General features: G+C 46.1%; 2 protein-coding genes across 4 annotated transcripts in view; one reads left to right on the top strand and one right to left on the bottom strand.

Moving 5' to 3' along the window:
* ABCC6 (ATP binding cassette subfamily C member 6) overlaps positions 1–2,456 on the bottom strand; it is a 52,479-nt gene extending 50,023 nt beyond the window's left edge. Inside the window, exons 1-2 of one of the 2 annotated variants that reach the window (XM_086693003.1) lie at positions 2,278–2,456; positions 620–802 (exon numbers count right to left, since the gene is read on the bottom strand). In XM_086693003.1, the coding sequence (XP_086549129.1) occupies positions 620–802; positions 2,278–2,313 (219 nt within the window). In that variant the 5' untranslated portion in view covers positions 2,314–2,456. The remainder of the gene's footprint in view (positions 1–619; positions 803–2,277) is intronic. The other variant, XM_086693002.1, reaches the window with a different exon arrangement.
* A 2,448-nt stretch (positions 2,457–4,904) lies between these two features.
* LOC112853362 (BOS complex subunit NOMO1) overlaps positions 4,905–18,016 on the top strand; it is a 57,010-nt gene continuing 43,898 nt past the window's right edge. The window contains exons 1-6 of one of the 2 annotated variants that reach the window (XM_086692993.1): positions 4,905–5,169; positions 7,204–7,293; positions 9,274–9,319; positions 12,701–12,801; positions 13,771–13,877; positions 15,701–15,773. In XM_086692993.1, coding sequence (XP_086549119.1) covers positions 5,005–5,169; positions 7,204–7,293; positions 9,274–9,319; positions 12,701–12,801; positions 13,771–13,877; positions 15,701–15,773 — 582 coding nt within the window. In that variant the 5' untranslated portion in view covers positions 4,905–5,004. The remainder of the gene's footprint in view (positions 5,170–7,203; positions 7,294–9,273; positions 9,320–12,700; positions 12,802–13,770; positions 13,878–15,700; positions 15,774–18,016) is intronic. The other variant, XM_025916928.2, reaches the window with a different exon arrangement.

Here is an 18,016-nt window from a genome sequence, read left to right as displayed (position 1 = left end):
TAAATTTAATCCAAGTTAGTTAGTATATAGTGCAACAATGATTTCAGGGGCAGATTCCTTAATGCCTGGGAAGGACATTCTTGTAGAAGTTTGGAGAACGGGATGGATGAGCAGAAAGGCTCACACTTGGAATGCCCGTGTTTTTGTAACACACTAAAATAAATACAGAACGATTTTAAGAACCGGTGTTTAGAACTGCCAGTGGGAAAACATAAAAATCAACGCGTAACTGTTCAAAAAATTTTTAAAAGTTCACCCAAGTGTGACCCTAAAATCACCTCGTGTACCTTAGGAGTATACCTCACACCCTGTGAGTAATTCCAAGGTATGGTAGTCACAAACTGGCCAGGAACATCTGAACATCCAGATGTGTGTGTTTGCAGATGCGTGGATTTTCATTGTCACCATATCTGTTTGGGGGAATCTGGTTCCACAGAGTTTACCTCTGTAGCCTCTCTGGAGTATTGCTCTGTTTGACTAAGAGGTCCCCGTCTCGTCCCCACCCTGGGTGCTCCTTGAAAGGAGGAGTGTCCACTTTGGGGTCTCCGCCAAGGCTCCAGCCAGCTTCCCACGCCTCCCAACCATTGTCTGGTTACAGCCTCCCAGAGGCAGCGGTTACCATTTTGGCCTTGAAGAGCGGGGACATCCGGAGGTAGTTGTTGCCGTGGCGATGGATGTAGAGGAGGTAGATGGGGCCAAGGACCCAGAGGTACATCGGGGGTACCCAGATCCCTGCCGTTTTCAGGAAGCACACGTTCAATAGGTGGGCAGCAATGGGTTCAGGCTCTGTCCAGTTCCAGACCTGAGGGAACACCGGGGCGACCCTTGTGATCATACAATGCAGGAGTCCCAGATTCACCTGATTAGGGGGCAAGGCAACCATCTGGACTCCTAACATTGACATGAAAATGGGCCCAGCACTCTCTGGAGTACCTTATAAGTCTCAACTCCTTTAATGCTAATATCAGCCCTAAGAAGTACAGGCAATTATGCTACCGATTTTGCATATGAGGAAGCTGAGGCCCAGAAAGGTGACATAACCTGGGTGATAGTCACCCAGGTGGAAAGTGGTGGTGCTGGGATTTGAACCAAGGTGGCTGGGTCCTGGAGTCTGGGATACCTGGGTTCCAGGATGAATACTGGGTGCAGACTGTCGTTTAAGCCTTATATTTTAAGAGGCAGGTGTTACTGTTCCCATTTCACAGACCAGGGAACTGAGGCACTGAGAGGGGAACAGCCTTCTTCAGGCCCACACATACAGAAAGTGGCAGAGCTAATTCCCATGAAGCCTGTTTGACCCCAAAGCTTGTTCTACAGAGGGTCTTGATCTGTGATTCTTTTTTTTAAAGTTTATTTATTGAGAGAGAGAGAGAGGGAGGGAGAGAACAAGCACAGGAGTAGGGGAGGGGCAGAGACAGAGGGAGAGAGAGAGAATCCCAAGCAGGCTCCATGCTGTCAGAGCTGAGCCCCGGGGCTTGAACCCATGAACCATGAAATCATGACCTGATCCCAAGTCAAGAGCCAGATGCTTAATGGACTGAGCCCCCCAGGTGCCCCTGGGTCTGTGATTCTTCTCTCAGCCTCTTGGCTGGCCTTCTCTAACGCTACAAAAAGTCTGAATGGGAAGTTCAGAGAACATGGCTCTTCAGTTCTCTTCCTACTATATTAACAGCCCTCCCTCTCCCACACTGGTTATCTTTCTTCACTGCTCCCCACTTTGCCACTGGCCAGCTCTGTGAACTTCAACTTCCCTGTGCCTCAGTTTCCTTTGTTGCAAAGGAGAGGGGTGGTGTTCAGAGAATCTACCTCTAAGGATTGAATTAAATGGGTTGGTACCAATAAAGCATATAGGAGGATGTGGGGCACAAAGTAAGCCCTCAATTAATATCAGCTATTATTATTGCCTTACCGGCCCGGCCCCTGAAATCCTGGGAGTTTGCGACCCTTGCTCCCATCCCATGAGCCTCTTTGCCAGAGTCCTTCGCTAAGAGCCTGGATGAAAGAGGAAGCCGGCCAGAGAGGTGGGGGTCCTGAAGCTTTATGCAAATAGAGGTCAAAGCCTGCAGGCAGCTGGGAGGTCGGGAGGCCCCGTTAGTGGTGCTGGGGTCTCCAGGGGCAGGCTCGGTTAAAGGGCCCGCACTTGCCTGCTGTTTGCCTGGGAATTTGGTGGTCTCTCCCCTCCCCGGTATCACCCCCTGGAGAAAGCTGCCGGAGAGACCTACCAAGCCCGGAAAAGGAGAGTGGGGCAGGAGGCGGGGTGGGGGTGGGGGGACTTACTCCCTGTCCCACACAGGGCTCTGCAGCCGCGGCCATCGCGCGCCTCCCGTGCCTGTCCGTCTGTCTGCCCGCGGTCTGTCCGTCTGTCCCGAGACAGCCTCCTTTGCCGCGCTCCGGGTCCTGGAAGGGGCGGAGACTGACAGGCTAGGCTGGGATTCCAGCTCCGGGATCGCCAGGCCCGGGGCAAGGTCCCGCCGCGCGCCAAGGGTGGGGCGGGAAGGGATGAGACGAGGCGATTGGAGGGGGCACTCTGGGTGGCCCGAGCCGGCATTGGGGGAGGGGATCTTGGAGCCCCGGAAAGTGCAGTGGCATCCCGCTAAAACCCTCCAGTCCCGCAACAGGTGGGATGGACACTGTCTGCCTGTAGGGTGGTGGGAAGATACTAAGATTACTAATAAAGAGTTTAGCACAGTGCCAAGAGCACAGTAAACGCTCGAGTTAGCGATTATTAGTGTTAGTAATGTTATGTTATCCATAGGTTACTAAGCAGTGGTTCACTGTGCCATTTCAGAAATATAATATGGAAAGATAGTTGCTAAATGCTAAATGAAAACAAGATTATAATACAAAATAGGCTATAATATTTATGAAAAAAAAAACTATATTCTTAGGTTGGGGAAAGGGGGAGAAGGAAGTCAAATCTTTGCCTTCCTCTCCTGGGTGTTAAAGCAAGGTGTGTTCCCAGACAGTAGCTCTTTTTGGGAAATCCTTTATGCAACATGTATGCATAGATTTTAAAAATGGATGTGCAGTCCAGCAGTGATCATGGAAATCCTCATTTTTCTTTTCTTTTTCCTTTCCTTTTTCTGTTTTCTTTCTTTCTGCCACGAGCATGTATTCTTTTCAAGATAGAAATGAAAAGACAGCTTTTTCAGACAGGCAAACACAGGTACTCAGTTTGGAGGAAGGAGTCAGACTCTATGCATTTTCCACATCGCCCTGTCACTTTTCTGCAGCTCTTGAATGCCACTTCTCGCATGGCCTCCACTGTGTGGGCTCCCCTTTCTTTTGGGGTTTCCCAACCCTGGCCTGGGGCCCAAGTCAGTATGCCTTCAGCTGTCCTCCAGCCTGGGTCTTCTGGAAGAGCAGGGACACAGAGAACAAACTCAGTTTTGAAGCCGAGTGTGGCAGGTCTGCTGTTCACATTTATAAATTATGTCTGTTTATTTGAGGTGATCTTGGTGGAGGCTGATGGAAATTAGGGGGAGGCCTCTCTTACTGTGACCCCATGTGACCCCACCTCTGATAGGCATTGCCACAGTCCTAGTGTTTATTGTATATGTGAAGATGAATTTGTGGGGAATGGTGGGAATTTTGGGGGAATGGTCAGAAAGTAAGGAAGAACACAGAGGAAATCAGTTGGGTGAGCCAAGAACAGAACCCAGTCCTCTGAACAGTACAGGGCTGAATGCAGAGCCCTAAACTAGTCCCTTTCCCCCTCTCAGCCTCAGTTTCCCATTCTGTAAGGTGAGAAGTTTCCATGGGTCAGCATTTCCTAATTGGTGGCTTTCAGCCCCATGCGGATTTGCTAAGACAAAACAGGGACTCATGCTAGGGAGAGGAAAGGGCATCTGTTTCAGTTGTAGTTATAAATACCCAATAAATGAAATAAATATTAAGCTAGATTCTCTCTATAACCAAATAGTTGAGAATTTCACTGTATTTCCAGTGAGAGTGCAGAGTGAGAAACTGAAATCAGATGTGCTCATGACTGAGATCCTTGGGGGATGTATCATTCCATTATAGGACCCATGAAGGTTTTAACCATTGCATGGTCTAAACTCCCTATGATTCATAGTTGTATATTGCTTAAGTCTTGGTCCCAACGATAAATTCTAGTGGGAAATTTTCTCTCTTACCTGGTTGTTTAGAAATAAAATATAAAAACTATCAAAATAAAGGGCTTGATTCTCTTTTAGGGCAAAATGGAAGAATTCCAATATCAGGTCAGAAAAGCAATTTTTGTCTCTTTTGATGTGGTAACTTGCAGTTAAATCCAGTTTTTGTCATAGTATATGTATAATCTTGGGGCAAAGCACAACGTGCTGAGATTTGAACTTGTTTTCTGACAAACCATGCTTCAAATCACAGACAATTCAAAGTAAATTAACTGTTTGCATCTCTTGCTTATGGGAGAAAAACCCTCAAGTTTGTTTCTACACAAATGTTATTAGAACTGGGATTAAAATAAATTTCAAATACCCTTTTTTTAAAAACATAATGCTGACCTTAAATGGCCTATGTATTGCTTTTTTTAAAAAGTACTGATTATTTATAATGGAAAAATGCACTGACTCAAATTCCTAAACGGGTTTTTGAGATTATATATCACCTGTGAAATACATGTGCCAAAAACATTCGGGGGAGTAGTTGGATACTTAAATCAACAGTCTCTTGTCGTTCCAGTTTCAGCGATATTGAATTCCAAAGCATAATTAAACTTGGGAGTTTGTGACTGTAATCAGGGACCTTGCAACTGCACCTGACAGACGGTGCGCGGAGTCCTCCAGGCCACCGTAGGGCACTAATGGGCTAGTTTTGTTGCTGAGCATGCGCTGTAGTTAGCCTGTCTGGCGAGGGGGCGTGGCGCCGGAGCACGCACGCGCAGCAGCGCCGGGGCGGGGCCTGGGCTGTCAGCGGCGGGCAGAGGAGGAAGCAGCGGGCAGCGCGCGGAGCTAGGGGCGGGACCTGGAGGCCTGCGAAGGGTCGGGCGGCAGAGACCCGGCCATGCGGGGGTGCGGGGGTTTGGGGCCGCCGGGGCCAGTGGTGGTGGCCGCCGCTGTGGTGCTGCTGCTGAGTGGCGTGGGTCCGGCACGCGCCTCCGAGGACATCGTGGTGGGCTGCGGGGGCTTCGTCAAGTCGGACGTGGAGATCAACTACTCGCTCATCGAGGTGAGCGCCCGCCCCGCGGCCGGGGCCGGAGCTCGCTGTGTGACCCTGAGCCAGTTACTCAACCTGTCTGGGCTGCGGTGGCCTCGCCTCAAACGCCAGGCGGTTGCCACCTGCCCCACGTTCTAGGAGTCCTTGCCTCCTTGAAGACTCCGCCCCCCGCGGGCTCTCCACCATCCCATGCCCTCCCCGTCGCGCTGGGGTGGGGGTTCCTATCGTGGGGTCAGCTACGGAGTGGGGTTGGGGACCTAGAGGTATGTACCCCACGTCTCAGAGCCCCCAAAAGTTCTAATCCACTCCTCGAAACCCCCCAGGGATGCTTTTAGAGAGCACTGATTCCCATCCCAAAGATCCTGTCCGGGTAGATCTCTGTTGGCATCTCTGGGGCTGGGAATATGTATTTTTAATCTTTCCCGATATCCCCCCACCCCGGGACTCCTTTTCCTTTAAAAATGGAGAGTTGGCAGCTGCCCTGAATGTCTTTCTGGGTAGTTAGAGAAATTAATGCTGGAGATTTGAGCTGAAGTCTTTTTTATTAAGTTGTAAAGCCCCAGGCAGTTACATGATTATCAATACAGTGGCATTATGGCCCAGAAAGCTTTTGTGAAAAGTAAGGTCACTTGTCAGGATAGATGGGAGGGGACCTGAGGGAGGGCTGGCCTCTGTCTTAGAAGGGTACTGTGATGGGGCAGAAGGGGATTGGAGAGAGAGAGAAAAAAGGAAGAGGCTATTAGCTGGCAAAGAGAAGGGACTTTGGGGGGATTAAGACCCCAAAGGCTGACTGAAAGCACATTTGAGCCAGTCCATTGCTGGCAGCTGAAGGGCTGTGGTGAAGGAATGAACCAGTATATTCTACAAATCTGGTTGCTGAGATGGGTTTGGGGAGGGTAGAAAATAGATTCCACACTCCACTGGGTCGCCCTGGCCTTGTTCCAAATCCCAGCTTTTGTTCTTGTAGGAGGGTGTTGAGACAGAAGCAGAATCCAGCACCATGTATTAACTAAAGAAAATAATTATCACCTTCAAGACCCCTCTGTCTCTCGCTTCTCTGCCAGTTTTGATCCTAAGTCAGGTGTTTAATGAGTCAACCCACTGGCAGTGGCAGGGTTCTAGGGCTCTGCTGGGTGCCCGTGCCACCTCTTGGGTTGCCTCCCAGTGTGTGGGCACAGACCAGTTCAGAAGCTGCCTTGCAAGGCTTTGTGCTACTTAGTTTCCTGGGGCTCCGAGAGAAAGGTAAAGGCAGAGAGAAGTTAGTACTACCACATAGTAATATAGTAAAATAATAAGAACCCCCCTTTTTATTTTTTTTGAGCCATGCTGTCTGCCAGGTGCTTAATATGCATTGATGTGAGTCTGTATAATCACCAAGAAGGGGAGTGGCTCTTTTCGTATTTATGAAGAAACTGGACCTCAGGAGGTTAAATGACTATCACACAGCATGTGGAAAACCCAGATGTTGCTTGAGTGTCTTAAAAGGTTAAGAGATTGTATTTGGAAATGCCCAGGATACAAGAACTTTAGAGATCCCTTGGAAAGACATACATTAAGTGCCTTTTGATTTATTTTTGCCTAAGAATGAAAATAAAAGAGGAAATTAAAAATTCCTAGATGAGTGTTAACTCGCAAATATTGGGAATCATTTGAGATGAATGTAGATCCCTGTCCCCCCACCCAAGACCTTCTAGTTTAGAAACAGAAGTGGGGCTTGGGGATTGCATTTTAATAAGCACCTTATTAATAGCACATTGGAAAATTTGTTTTATATCCATAGAGACAGCCGCTAAAAATACACTGAAAAATATTGAAAAATATGACTTTGCAGGGTAGTCTTTAGAGGGTTTCTAACCTAAAAAATATCTAATTACACTATTTCGTGGATACTTTGTCTTATTTGTCTCTGACCTTAGTGCCTGGTGTTCATCACAGCACATAGTAGGTCCTCAGCAAATGCATATTGGCCAAATGCATTGTGGTGTAATGTATGTAGCTAATTCTCAAAGGCGATATTATGACTTTTCTTCTTTCCTTGCCTTCCAGATAAAGTTGTATACCAAGCACGGGACTTTGAAATACCAGACAGACTGTGCCCCTAATAATGGTTACTTTATGATCCCCTTGTACGATAAGGTAAGAGAGACTACTGTAGTCGTTTATGATCGGAAGTGGTGTGGCCTCCAGGACCGCCCTAACCAGAGCAGGCTTTATTTGGCACATGAGCAAATGCTTGTCTCTTTTGTAAATTATAAGTGGAATCTACAGTCCTGGCCAAATTTTGAGGGAGACAATTTATAAAGTGGGTTGATTGAGTACAAACCGAACAGTGGTTCTCAGTGTCTGCAGGGACATCTGCCGATGTCTAGAGACATTTTTGGTTGTGACACCTGTCTGGTGTTGGGGGAGGGCGTCTTTATCTAGTGAGCAGAGGCCAGAAATGAAGCTGAACCTGCTGCACAGGACAGACCAAACGTCAGCAGTGCCGACATCCAGAAACCCTGATTTAATAGAACTCTTTATTTGCAAGCAGCTTAAAATATTGTTTAAAAAAAACTGTGCAAGTGATACTCGAATTTGTGAGCTTTGTGGGAAACAACAAAATAAGGTCTTTAGAAGTATTTGAAGTAAATTTATCCATTTGCCCCCCGATTTCTCATCCCTCTGTAGTGATGACCACTGGTAATAGTTTTGATGTGTATCCCAAGAGACAGCTTTCTCTGTATTATAATTATAAAGGGGCGCCTGGGTGGCTCAGTCAGTTACGTGTCTGACTTCGGCTCAGGTCATGATCTTAGACTTCGTGGGTTCGAGCATCACATCAAGCTCTGTGCTGACAGCTCAGAGCCTGGAGCCTGTTTCCAGTTCTGTGTCTCCCTCTCTCTCTGCCTCTCCCCACCGTGCTCTCTCTCTCTCTCTCTCTCACTCTCAAAAGTAAATAAACATTAAGAAAAAAAAATTTTTATAATTCTAAAGATGCCCACATATGTGCGTGTGTGCATAGACGCATATCCACACCTACTTACACCCCACCCTCATTACCCTTCCCATTTCAACGTTTTATTTAGAAACGTAGGTTCACAGGAAGTTGCAAAAAATAGTCAGTGTGTACACATAGCTTTGGCTTTGTTTTTTTATATCGGATGGAACTAAACAACACGAATTATTCTGCAGTTTTTGATTTTTTTCCCCTATGGTAACATCTTGGTACACTTTCAACATCAGCGTGTACAGGTCTACTGATTTATTTTTAATGGCCGCATAGCACATCAGAATCAAATCAAAACTGTCAATTTATGTAACCGTGTCTCTATTGATAGGCGTAGAGGCTTTTCCCAATTTAAAATATTATAACACAACACTATTCTTGAAATTACATCTTTCACCACAGTATGTAAGGGTGACTTCTATAGGTTGGTCTTAAAATCATTTTTTGTTTGTTTGTTTTGTTTTTAACTATTCGTATCATTCTCAAGAAAACAAGGTGTGTGAGTAACATCTCGTTTTAAGAAATGACTTTTGTTCCTAAAGATACACAATGACCCTGGCAACCTTGGACGTAGGCAGGGTTAATAGGAGACTCCATTAGTCGCATGTTTGGCATCAGAAGACAGTGAGTGGCTGAGCATAACGCCTTTAGAACTCTCCCATGGGCGTTAACGTGGTGTCTCGTGATTGGTTGGATGGGGACTTCTGGGCAGCCAGCTTCAGCCCACCACATCCGAAGGGAACCAGACAGCCCACAGCGACTTAGAAGGACACAATATATATTTGGATTTCTTTTTCTTTTTTTTTTTTTAAGTTTATTTATTTATTTTGAGAGAGAGAGAGAGCACAAGTGGGGTAGGGGCAGAGGGAGGGAGAGAGAATTCCGAGCAGGCTCCATGCTGTAAGCACAGAGCCTGATGTGGGGCTCAAACCCATGGACCGTGAGATCTGACCTGAGCTGAGATCAAGAGTTGGACGCTTAACTGCCTGAGCCACCCAGGCGCCCCTATACTTGGAATTTCATTGCAGGTGTGAAAATGCTAGATTAAATGGTAGCCCTGAAGTAAATTAAACTAATTGAAAGGTCATTGGTTTTCATTCCTCTACCTTTTCTTCCCCCTCTTTTAGGGAGATTTCATTCTGAAGATCGAGCCTCCCCTAGGGTGGAGTTTTGGTAAGTTAACTGAATAGCCAGACATACTCTGTAAAGGATTAGATTGTGTGCTGAATATTAATTTAAATTGTTGGAGTGCGTACACTGTTAAAATATTAAGGATACATTTCTAGTGTGGAACAGGGCTTTTTCCTGTTTGCTACTATATATATACACTTTTTTATATACTTTTGAGAGACAGAGTATGAGCGGGGGAGGGGCAGAGAAAGAGGGAGACACAGAATCTGAAGCAGACTCCAGGCTACGAGCTGTCAGCACAGAGCCCGAAGCAAGGCTCGAACCCGTGAACCACGAGATCATGACCTAAACCAAAGTCAGAAGTTTAACTGACTGAGCCATCCAGGCGCCCCCCACCTGCTTGTTACATTAGAGTAAATTGGATTTATCTTGGACCTACCTTAAGGTTTTCTGTCATTTCTCTTAAAATAGGCGTCCTTTCTTGAATCTGCTTCAGGAAGCTCTGCTTTTGTAGTTTCATTCATTAAGTGGCAGCAGAATGACTTCTAGAGGTCAGGAGTGGGGACTTCTTTTCCTGTCCTAGGATCGCTTCTTTCTTAGCCCCCTGGGGCATTTTTAGTGACTTGATTGAAATATTCAACGTCGTGAGATTTCACGTGAAAATCCAGATCTACTTCTCTTAAGAGATCACAAGAGGGGCACCTTGGTGGTTGAACGTCTGACTTCACCTCAGGTCATGATCTCAGTTTGTGAGTTCAGGCCCCGTATCAGGCTCTCTGCTGTCAGGCTGTCAGCGCAGAGCCCGCTTCAGATCCTCTGTCCCTTTCTCTCTGCCCCTTCCTCGCTTGTGGTCTCTCAAAAATAAATAAAAACATTAAAAAAAAAAAAAGATCACAAGATCTGGCATCCTTGGGCTTTACTGGCTCTGTGACAACCTTGGATCAGTTACTTCCCCCTGGGTTGGTGTCTTCTCGCTAGGGGGTCAGGGGAGGGGTTGTAGCTGCCTCATGGCCTGTCTTGGAGATTTAACGGGCTAGTGTGTGTACATGCTGAGAAAGGCTGGCACATAATTAGTAGGGAATAAATACTTAAAAGCATTCTGCACACATAGAGACAGAAGCTCAAAACTTTCCTGATGTGTCTGCCTTGTATCAGAGCTGGAGATGTGGAACGGAACGGGGTTGAGATAAGAAGAGAGGGCTCTGCTTTGTCGTGGCTTCCAAGAGCGGATGTGTGTTTATCCCTGTTCTGTAGCTTGGGAAGGGGGGGGCTGGGGTGCTGGTTGGTTCAGGCCATCTTGCTCCTGAGTTAGAGGAGGAAGAATTTAGTCCCTGCCATCACAAAGGGTAAAGTGCAGCTCACATGGCCGAGAGCTAGTGTGGCTCTGTGAGGAAAGTTCTTTTCCAGTTCATAGCTGGGGGGGGACCTGACCTGTGCCTTCCAGAAAGCCGGAGATGGAGGAAACCTAGCATAGGACTAAAGCAGAGGCTACAGATTCAGCACCCTGTGGGAGTGTTTTGTTTGAGTCCCCTCCCCTCCTGCCAACTGGTTTCTTCCTCTTGACGTTGGTAAAGAAGTTCATCTGTATTACCTGTAGCTTTTGTTCACTCATTTGATTACCGTGTGAATAGAAGGTGATTCACCCCCTTCTGTGGACAGACATATGGGCTGCTGACTTTGGCCACTAAAGTATAGTGTTCCTGCGAACGTCCTTGTTCATATCTTTTGGTACATGTTTTAGCATGTTTGCATTTCTGTTGGGTATACCCCAGAAGGGAACTTGCTGGGTGACAGTGCGTTTACATGTGCAGCTGTAGTAGATCTTGTCAAATATCCAAGCAGGTTTGGCAAATTCTGCTCTACCAGCAGTGAGCAAGGGTTCCAGGTGCCCCGTCGTCTCCCCAGCACTTGGTATGGTCACTCTTATTTATTTTAGCCATGCTGGTGGTAATGTGGTGGTATTTCATGTTTGCTCCACGGTCAATGAGATAAATGCTTTTTATATGTGTTTATTGGCCATGTTGACAGCCTCTTTTGTGAGGTGTCTGTTTAAGTCTTTTATGCATTTTTTACTGGCATCTTCTGTGTGTGTGTGCGTGTGTGTAATTCTTTACCCAAAATTCTCCTGATTTTCCCATTTTTTTCTCTACTTATCATTCCACATTCTTCCTAACCTTTTACTTTTTTTTAAGTTTATTTATTTATTTTGAAAGAGAGAACATGTGCGGGGGAGGGGCAGAGAGAGAGGGAGACAGAATCCCAAGCAGGCCCCATGCCGTCAGCACAGAGCCCGACGCAGGGCTTGAACTCACAGACCGCAAGATCATGACCTGAGCTGAAGTTGGACACTTACCGACTGAGCCACCCAGGCGCCCCTCTTCCTAACCTTTTAAAAGCTTGAACCCTAGGGGCGCCTGGGTGGTGCAGTCGGTTAAGCGTCTGACTTCAGCCAGGTCACGATCTCGCAGTCCGTGAGTTCGAGCCCCGCGTCGGGCTCTGGGCTGATGGCTCAGAGCCTGGAGCCTGTTTCTGATTCTGTGTCTCCCTCTCTCTCTGCCCCTCCCCTGTTCATGCTCTGTCTCTCTTTGTCCCAAAAATAAATAAACGTTGAAAAAAAAAAATTTAAAAGCTTGAACCCTTGTTATGATGACCTCTTCAGTTTTTTTAGACAAAATCAATTAGTTGCTAATACTGAAAATTCTGGAGATAGCACATAAAAATCCAGGTTTCCGGTTTTTTGTGAGAAAGTTGGCATTTGGTACAAAGTGAGTGGTGGCTTCCCCTTTTCCATTCAGCATAGGCCCATGCGGCCTGTCTCCCTGCTTGGTTCCCATGGGCATTGGAGCTCCCCGTCCCGTTTTGCGGTGGCTGCACTCACGCACTTGGTCAGGGGACAGTTTGGAGGCAGGCTTTTGCAGGTTGAATTGGGGCTCTGTCACTCACAAGCTCTGTGACTTTGGGGAGGGGGGTCCTTTAACCTTTCCTTGTGTCAGTTGAATAATCAGTTGGAGGCGTTTTTACCCCCCTGCTCACGTAGTTGTGAGGAACACGCGCACTTAGCTCCGTGTCTGGTCCGTGGTAAGCATCCAGGAACTGAAACGATTTGGTGCGTCCTGAATTGTCACTGAGGCTCTGACATACGGCTCAGCCGAAAGACTGTCATCAAAGCATCATCCTGCACACACTGTTTCACCCTGGGGTGGGAACCTGGGTGTCCGGGGAAGAGGTCGGGGGGAGACCTTCCTCATACCTCCTGGTACCTTTGGAGTTTTAACCCTGCGCGCGTAGTAAGTGCTCAAAAATAAATGAAAGTTAACTGGTAAGAGGTGTTTTGCCCGGGCACATTCACCTTACCTCAGCACTAAACTTGCTCTTGTGTCTCGTATCCTGTTTGTTCCCTCCCCTCCCACCTTCACTTCTCAGAGCCAACAAACGTGGAGCTCTACGTGGACGGCGTCAGCGACATCTGCACAAAGGGCGGGGACATCAACTTTGTGTTCACGGGGTTCTCTGTGAATGGAAAGGTTTGGCTCTGGAAGATTGTTCTTTTTAATGGTTGCTCTGTATTATATACTGCGTCTTCTCTTAACCTTCTTTAAATGGGGCGAGTAAGCCCACACGGGACCCATAGGTAAGCTTCAGGATGGTGGAATTTCATGTACAAGGTAGTGGGTGTTTTTCAGGGTCAGATCTAGGTTCCCTATCATTCTTCCACAAGGGCGCTTGCGAGGGAATGCCAGGCCATTCCCCTGTAAAGGCTGCTGGCGAATAACTGCTAGGGCTGGCCTTTCCTAGGGGTGAGGACAGGAAGAACGGAGGCCCCCGACCGGGTGGCATCTTGTCCTCACTGAGGGAAACCCAAGCTGGCCTCTTCCAGACAGGATTTGCGTTTGCTTTGGCCCCTCGCCAGGGGCTGTCTCAGTAAACTGGATTCTCTGAGAGTTTTCTGGGCCCCCCTGGTCGTGTGAATTTAGAGTGCTAACCTGTGCGAATGGCAGCTTCGAGCTCAGATTCTCAGGGGAGTTTTTTTTTTCTCCCTCCATCCGGCACCAGGGTTGACACGTGCAGATTTCTTTGCTGTCCTTTTCTTCCCGGCGGGTTCATTTCTCCTTTACCTTTACACCGAGAGTGAGGCGCTCACCCTTGGATGAGGCGGGGGGGTCCTGGTTTCATGTGTGAATTTCTTGCTGGGGAGGAGGATCATGGATATTGTTTTCTTTCTCTGTAGAGATTGTAGAATAATGGTGTCTCTTTGGCTGATGGTGTCTTAGAGTCAGTGAAACAAAGTATTATTTCCCTGTTACTACTCCCTCTCTCAGCCCCTCAGCTCTCCTTGGGAAGGGTCTCCGTGATCTGTCTAATCTTTGTAAAGGAGTCTTGACCCCAGGAAGGATATAAGCTCCATGAGGGGGGACATGAATGGGCCGGGCAGTTCTCCTAAGTGGAGAGAGCTTTGCACCTGGCTTCAGTCCTGACCTCCTTCTCCTCGCCAGGTTCTCAGCAAAGGGCAGCCCCTGGGCCCTGCAGGAGTTCAGGTGTCTCTGAGAAACACGGGGACCGAAGCGAAGATCCAGTCCACCGTGACCCAGCCTGGTGGAAAGTGAGTTGTGCCCGTGTCATCCTGCCTCATGGAGAGGGGGTGCTGTTACTGGGGCTGGAGGAGCTTCAGGTATAGGGAGTCCTGGGTTTAAATCCTGGTTTGGACTCTTCAGGCAAGTTCAAACCCTTTGTCTGTGAAACAAGTCATCTGACTTCTCTCCTCCAGCACTGAGGAGATGAGTTAAGGTCTCTACAGTCCCTCCAGCAGTGCCTGGCACGTAGTAGGCCTTCATTTAACAGCTGGGGCTGGCTCTGGAGCCTGAAAACCTGGGTTTGGGTCCTTGTTCTCCCACTTACTGGGTTTGGTCCCAGACAAGTTACTTAATGCCTTTGGGCCTTAGTTTTCTCATTTATAAGTGACGGTGGTGGTGGAGCCCACCTCCCAAGGTTATTAGGAAGATTAAATTAATATTTTTATTTCAAACTGCCTGGTGTGGAATACATGCTTAATCGTGTTAGCGCCATATAGATTTGCTCTATTATGATTTTTAAAAAATCATTTCATCACTATTACATGAAAATTATTTTGTAGTTTGAAGCGACAACTATTTAAATTAACCTTGTTGAGTCAGATTTAAAGCCATTTATTTAATGGATCTATGTCATCAAGTTGTAAGTGTTAACAGATGTGCCAAGATTAATTCAGAATAGTTCCAACTGATAATTTTGAAAGCATTCAAATCATTACTCCTTCAGTATACAAAACCAACTTAACTGCAAATTAGAAGTTGATAATGAGTCTGTTGGTAAGCTATCCAGTTTCTAAATGAGGGTTGTCGAAATTATTTTTCAGTCTGGGGATAACGTTTACTTCTACTTGATTGAAGCCTGCTGGGGGACGCCGGGCTTCCATTTTCTGTAGACTAGTAGTAGTTTGCTTTTGACCTCTCTGGGAAAAGTGACCTGAACTTGTTGAATCTCATTCCTCTGCACTTATCTAAAACAGTGATCTTACCCTGCAGAAGTAGAGGTTAAATCTCACTAATTGCAAAATCCAGTAGTCATTTCCATGTTCCTGTAGCAAAGTAGCAAAATACCACCACAGGAGAAGAAATTAGGTGGATTTTTGATCGTCCATTTCACTAGAGTTAGCCCTCTCGTCGTCTGGGCTTTGCACTTTGAAAGGGTCAAATATATCAGAATCCTGCTGGTGGCCTTCCCAGCCTCATCTCCTGTCACTCTGGGGCTGGTTTGTCTACAGCTACCTAACTGGTCTTTGTCAGCATCTGATTTCATCACAGTAGTTTGTGCAAGAGCCCGGAACGCCTTTTACTCTGTTTGTTTCTGCTAACAACATCTAAACTCTCCGGCACAGGATTCAAAGCTTGCTGTCATTTGCCCTACCAGTGTCATCAGCATCATCCTGTGTTAGCGATGGCCTCAGCCTGTCGGATCTGTTCTCTCTTCTTTACACAGGACTCCTGCCTTCCCACTTCTGTTCCTTTGGCACCCCTTCCCTTCTCTATGCCTATTCATGCCTAACGCCTCTGTCAAAATGCACTTGCAAGTTCTGTGACTGATCCCTGGCTAAGCCACAGTGACTGGTTCTCAGGTCAGAAATCCTTGGGGTTTAGGAGAAACCTAAAACCTCCTTCCTGTCAGCCCACAGACACCTGTTTTCATATACAGGAAGTACTCAATAAGTGCTCCCTGATGTGATTTGTACAGTGAAGGATTGAATTTTGCTTATGCTCATTTAACCAGCTAATGGCTAGTTTGTGATAATTATTTGAACATTATTTTCTAGTGCTTCCGATACTAGTCATAAATTAGTATACTTGGGTTGTTTTGAAAGAAAGTTTATTGGCTCTTTGTATGTCTTAGGTTTGCATTTTTTAAAGTTCTTCCTGGAGATTATGAAATTCTTGCAACTCATCCAACCTGGGCATTGAAGGAGGTGAGTGTTTCATTTATGTTGATAGCTGTGCCAGCAGTGTTCTGGTTTGGGGACAAACGTACGGATTTCAGTTCAAAGTATGAAATGGGTTTATGGTTTTTCTGAAAGTAGATGAAAAATGACAGTGCTACTGATTGGTTTGGTGGTATTTATAAGATAAAACTCAGTGTAGCAGATGTTGCTTATGTTGCTTTTGGTTTTAGGTGACAATATTGCCTTCCTTCTGTGAAATAGGTCTGTTATTAACTGTAGCTATTTTAAGCTGAATCAACACCAGAAGGACCCGATTAGATTTATTTGTTGTTCTTTTTCCACCCTGAAACAGCAATCTATAAATACACTTAACATTTTAGAAACCTGTTGTACGTGTGCCCAAGGAGAATATAAAAGAATGTTTATTGCAATTTTGCTTGTAATAGCAAAATATCGTAAGCAACCTTGATGTCCTTTAGGTGGAGAGTGGTTTCATCACACAGTAGAATTCTGTTGGACGGCAAAAATGAATGAACCAGAGCTACGTAGATCAATAGGAGTACATTTAGAAACATAAAGTTTGGGGCTCCTGGGTGGCTCAGTTTGTTAAGCATCTGACTTCAGCTCAGGTCATGATCTCGCGGTCTGTGAGTTCGAGCCCCGCGTTGGGCTCTGTGCTAACAGCTGAGAGCCTGGAGCCTGCTTTGGATTCTGTGTCTCCCTCTCTCTCTGCCCCTCCCCTGCTCGCTCTCTCTTTCTCTCTCTCTCTCAAAAATAAACGTTAAAAAAAAAACCATAAAGTAAAAAAAAAAACATAAAGTTGAGGGAAAACGGCAAGTAGCTGAAGGTAAGGAAACACAGTATTGTTTAGATAGTCATGACAAACATTCAGGGTACTTCCTATGTAGACAAAGCATGAAGCTGTGCTTTGGAATGGCAGACACCAAGTCCATGGTGACATTGACATCCATAGGGAGGGAGGCAGGTAGGGGTTTGGAGATACGCAAGGGTCCTGAATTTTGTTTCTGCTTTTATTTCTTCGGCTGGTTAGAGTGTATATATAGGTGTTCTTTAGGGTAGTCTTCATATCTTTTTGTTTGATGGAAATCGTTCGTAGTAAAAGATCAAAAAAAGGAAGAAACAGACAAGGTGAGCTTTTGTAATCTGTGGAAAAACAAATTGAAGAAAGATCTAAAGGACATTTCATCATGTTAACTTTTATACTAGTTTTGAGACTGTGTCTCATTTTTTTTTTTAATTCTTTTTTCTTTAACATTTATTTATTTTTGAGAGACAGACAGAGCCTGAGTGGGGGAGGGGCAGAGAGAGAGAGGGAGACACAGAATCTGAAGCAAGATCCAGGCTCTGAGCTGTCCTCACGGAGCCTGACTTGGGGCTCGAAGCCATGAACCGTCAGATCATGACCTGAGCCGAAGTTGGACGCTTAGCCAACTGAGCCACCCATGTGCCCCGAGACTGTGTCTCATTCTTGCGAAAGAACCATCAGAATCATTATTTCTGTTTTTTTTTTTTTTTTTTTTTTTTTTTAAAATTTTTTTTTTTCAACATTTATTTATTTTTGGGACAGAGAGAGACAGAGCATGAACAGGGGAGGGGCAGAGAGAGAGGGAGACACAGAATCGGAAACAGGCTCCAGGCTCCGAGCCATCAGCCCAGAGCCCGACGCGGGGCTCGAACTCACAGACCGTGAGATCGTGACCTGGCTGAAGTCGGACGCCCAACCGACTGCGCCACCCAGGCGCCCCTATTTCTGTTTTTATTGAAAAGGTTTTATGCATGTATAACAGATAGTAGGGTTTCACACCTAGACTTCTCTGTATACTGTTCACGCCTGCCAGTTTTCAGGGTTTTAAAAAGGTTTTGTTTAAAACCAATGGCTTAAAAAAAAAAAAAAAAACAAAAAAACTCATGGCGTATACATTCTGATTAGGATAAATTTTAAGGCTTACATTGTTAATTGTATGCATAAAGGAATTTGAGTTTATTAATATAAAATTGTGTTTCAAAGTAGGGCATGCTGCTAAACATCAGGATAATGAGTGCCCTTGGGGGGCAGTGCCTTGGAAATGAGTGTGAGGAGGCTTCTGGGTGCTGGTTCCATTCTGTTGGTGGGTGCTAGTCACAGGGTGTGTTCAGTTTGTGAAAAATCACTGTGCTGTACACCTTGAGCGTGTGTGTTTTCTCCGTGTAAACTGTGCTTTGGCAGACAGCTTTAAAAATGCATGCATCTGCACCATTAAATATGGAAA

The sequence above is a fragment of the Puma concolor genome, chromosome E3, assembly GCF_028749965.1.
Source record: "Puma concolor isolate L17-30 chromosome E3, mPumCon1.1.hap2, whole genome shotgun sequence".
In the NCBI taxonomy this organism is placed as follows: Eukaryota; Metazoa; Chordata; class Mammalia; order Carnivora; family Felidae; genus Puma; species Puma concolor.
Note: the sequence above shows the minus strand (reverse complement) of the source record. Positions and strands in the feature narration are given on the sequence as shown.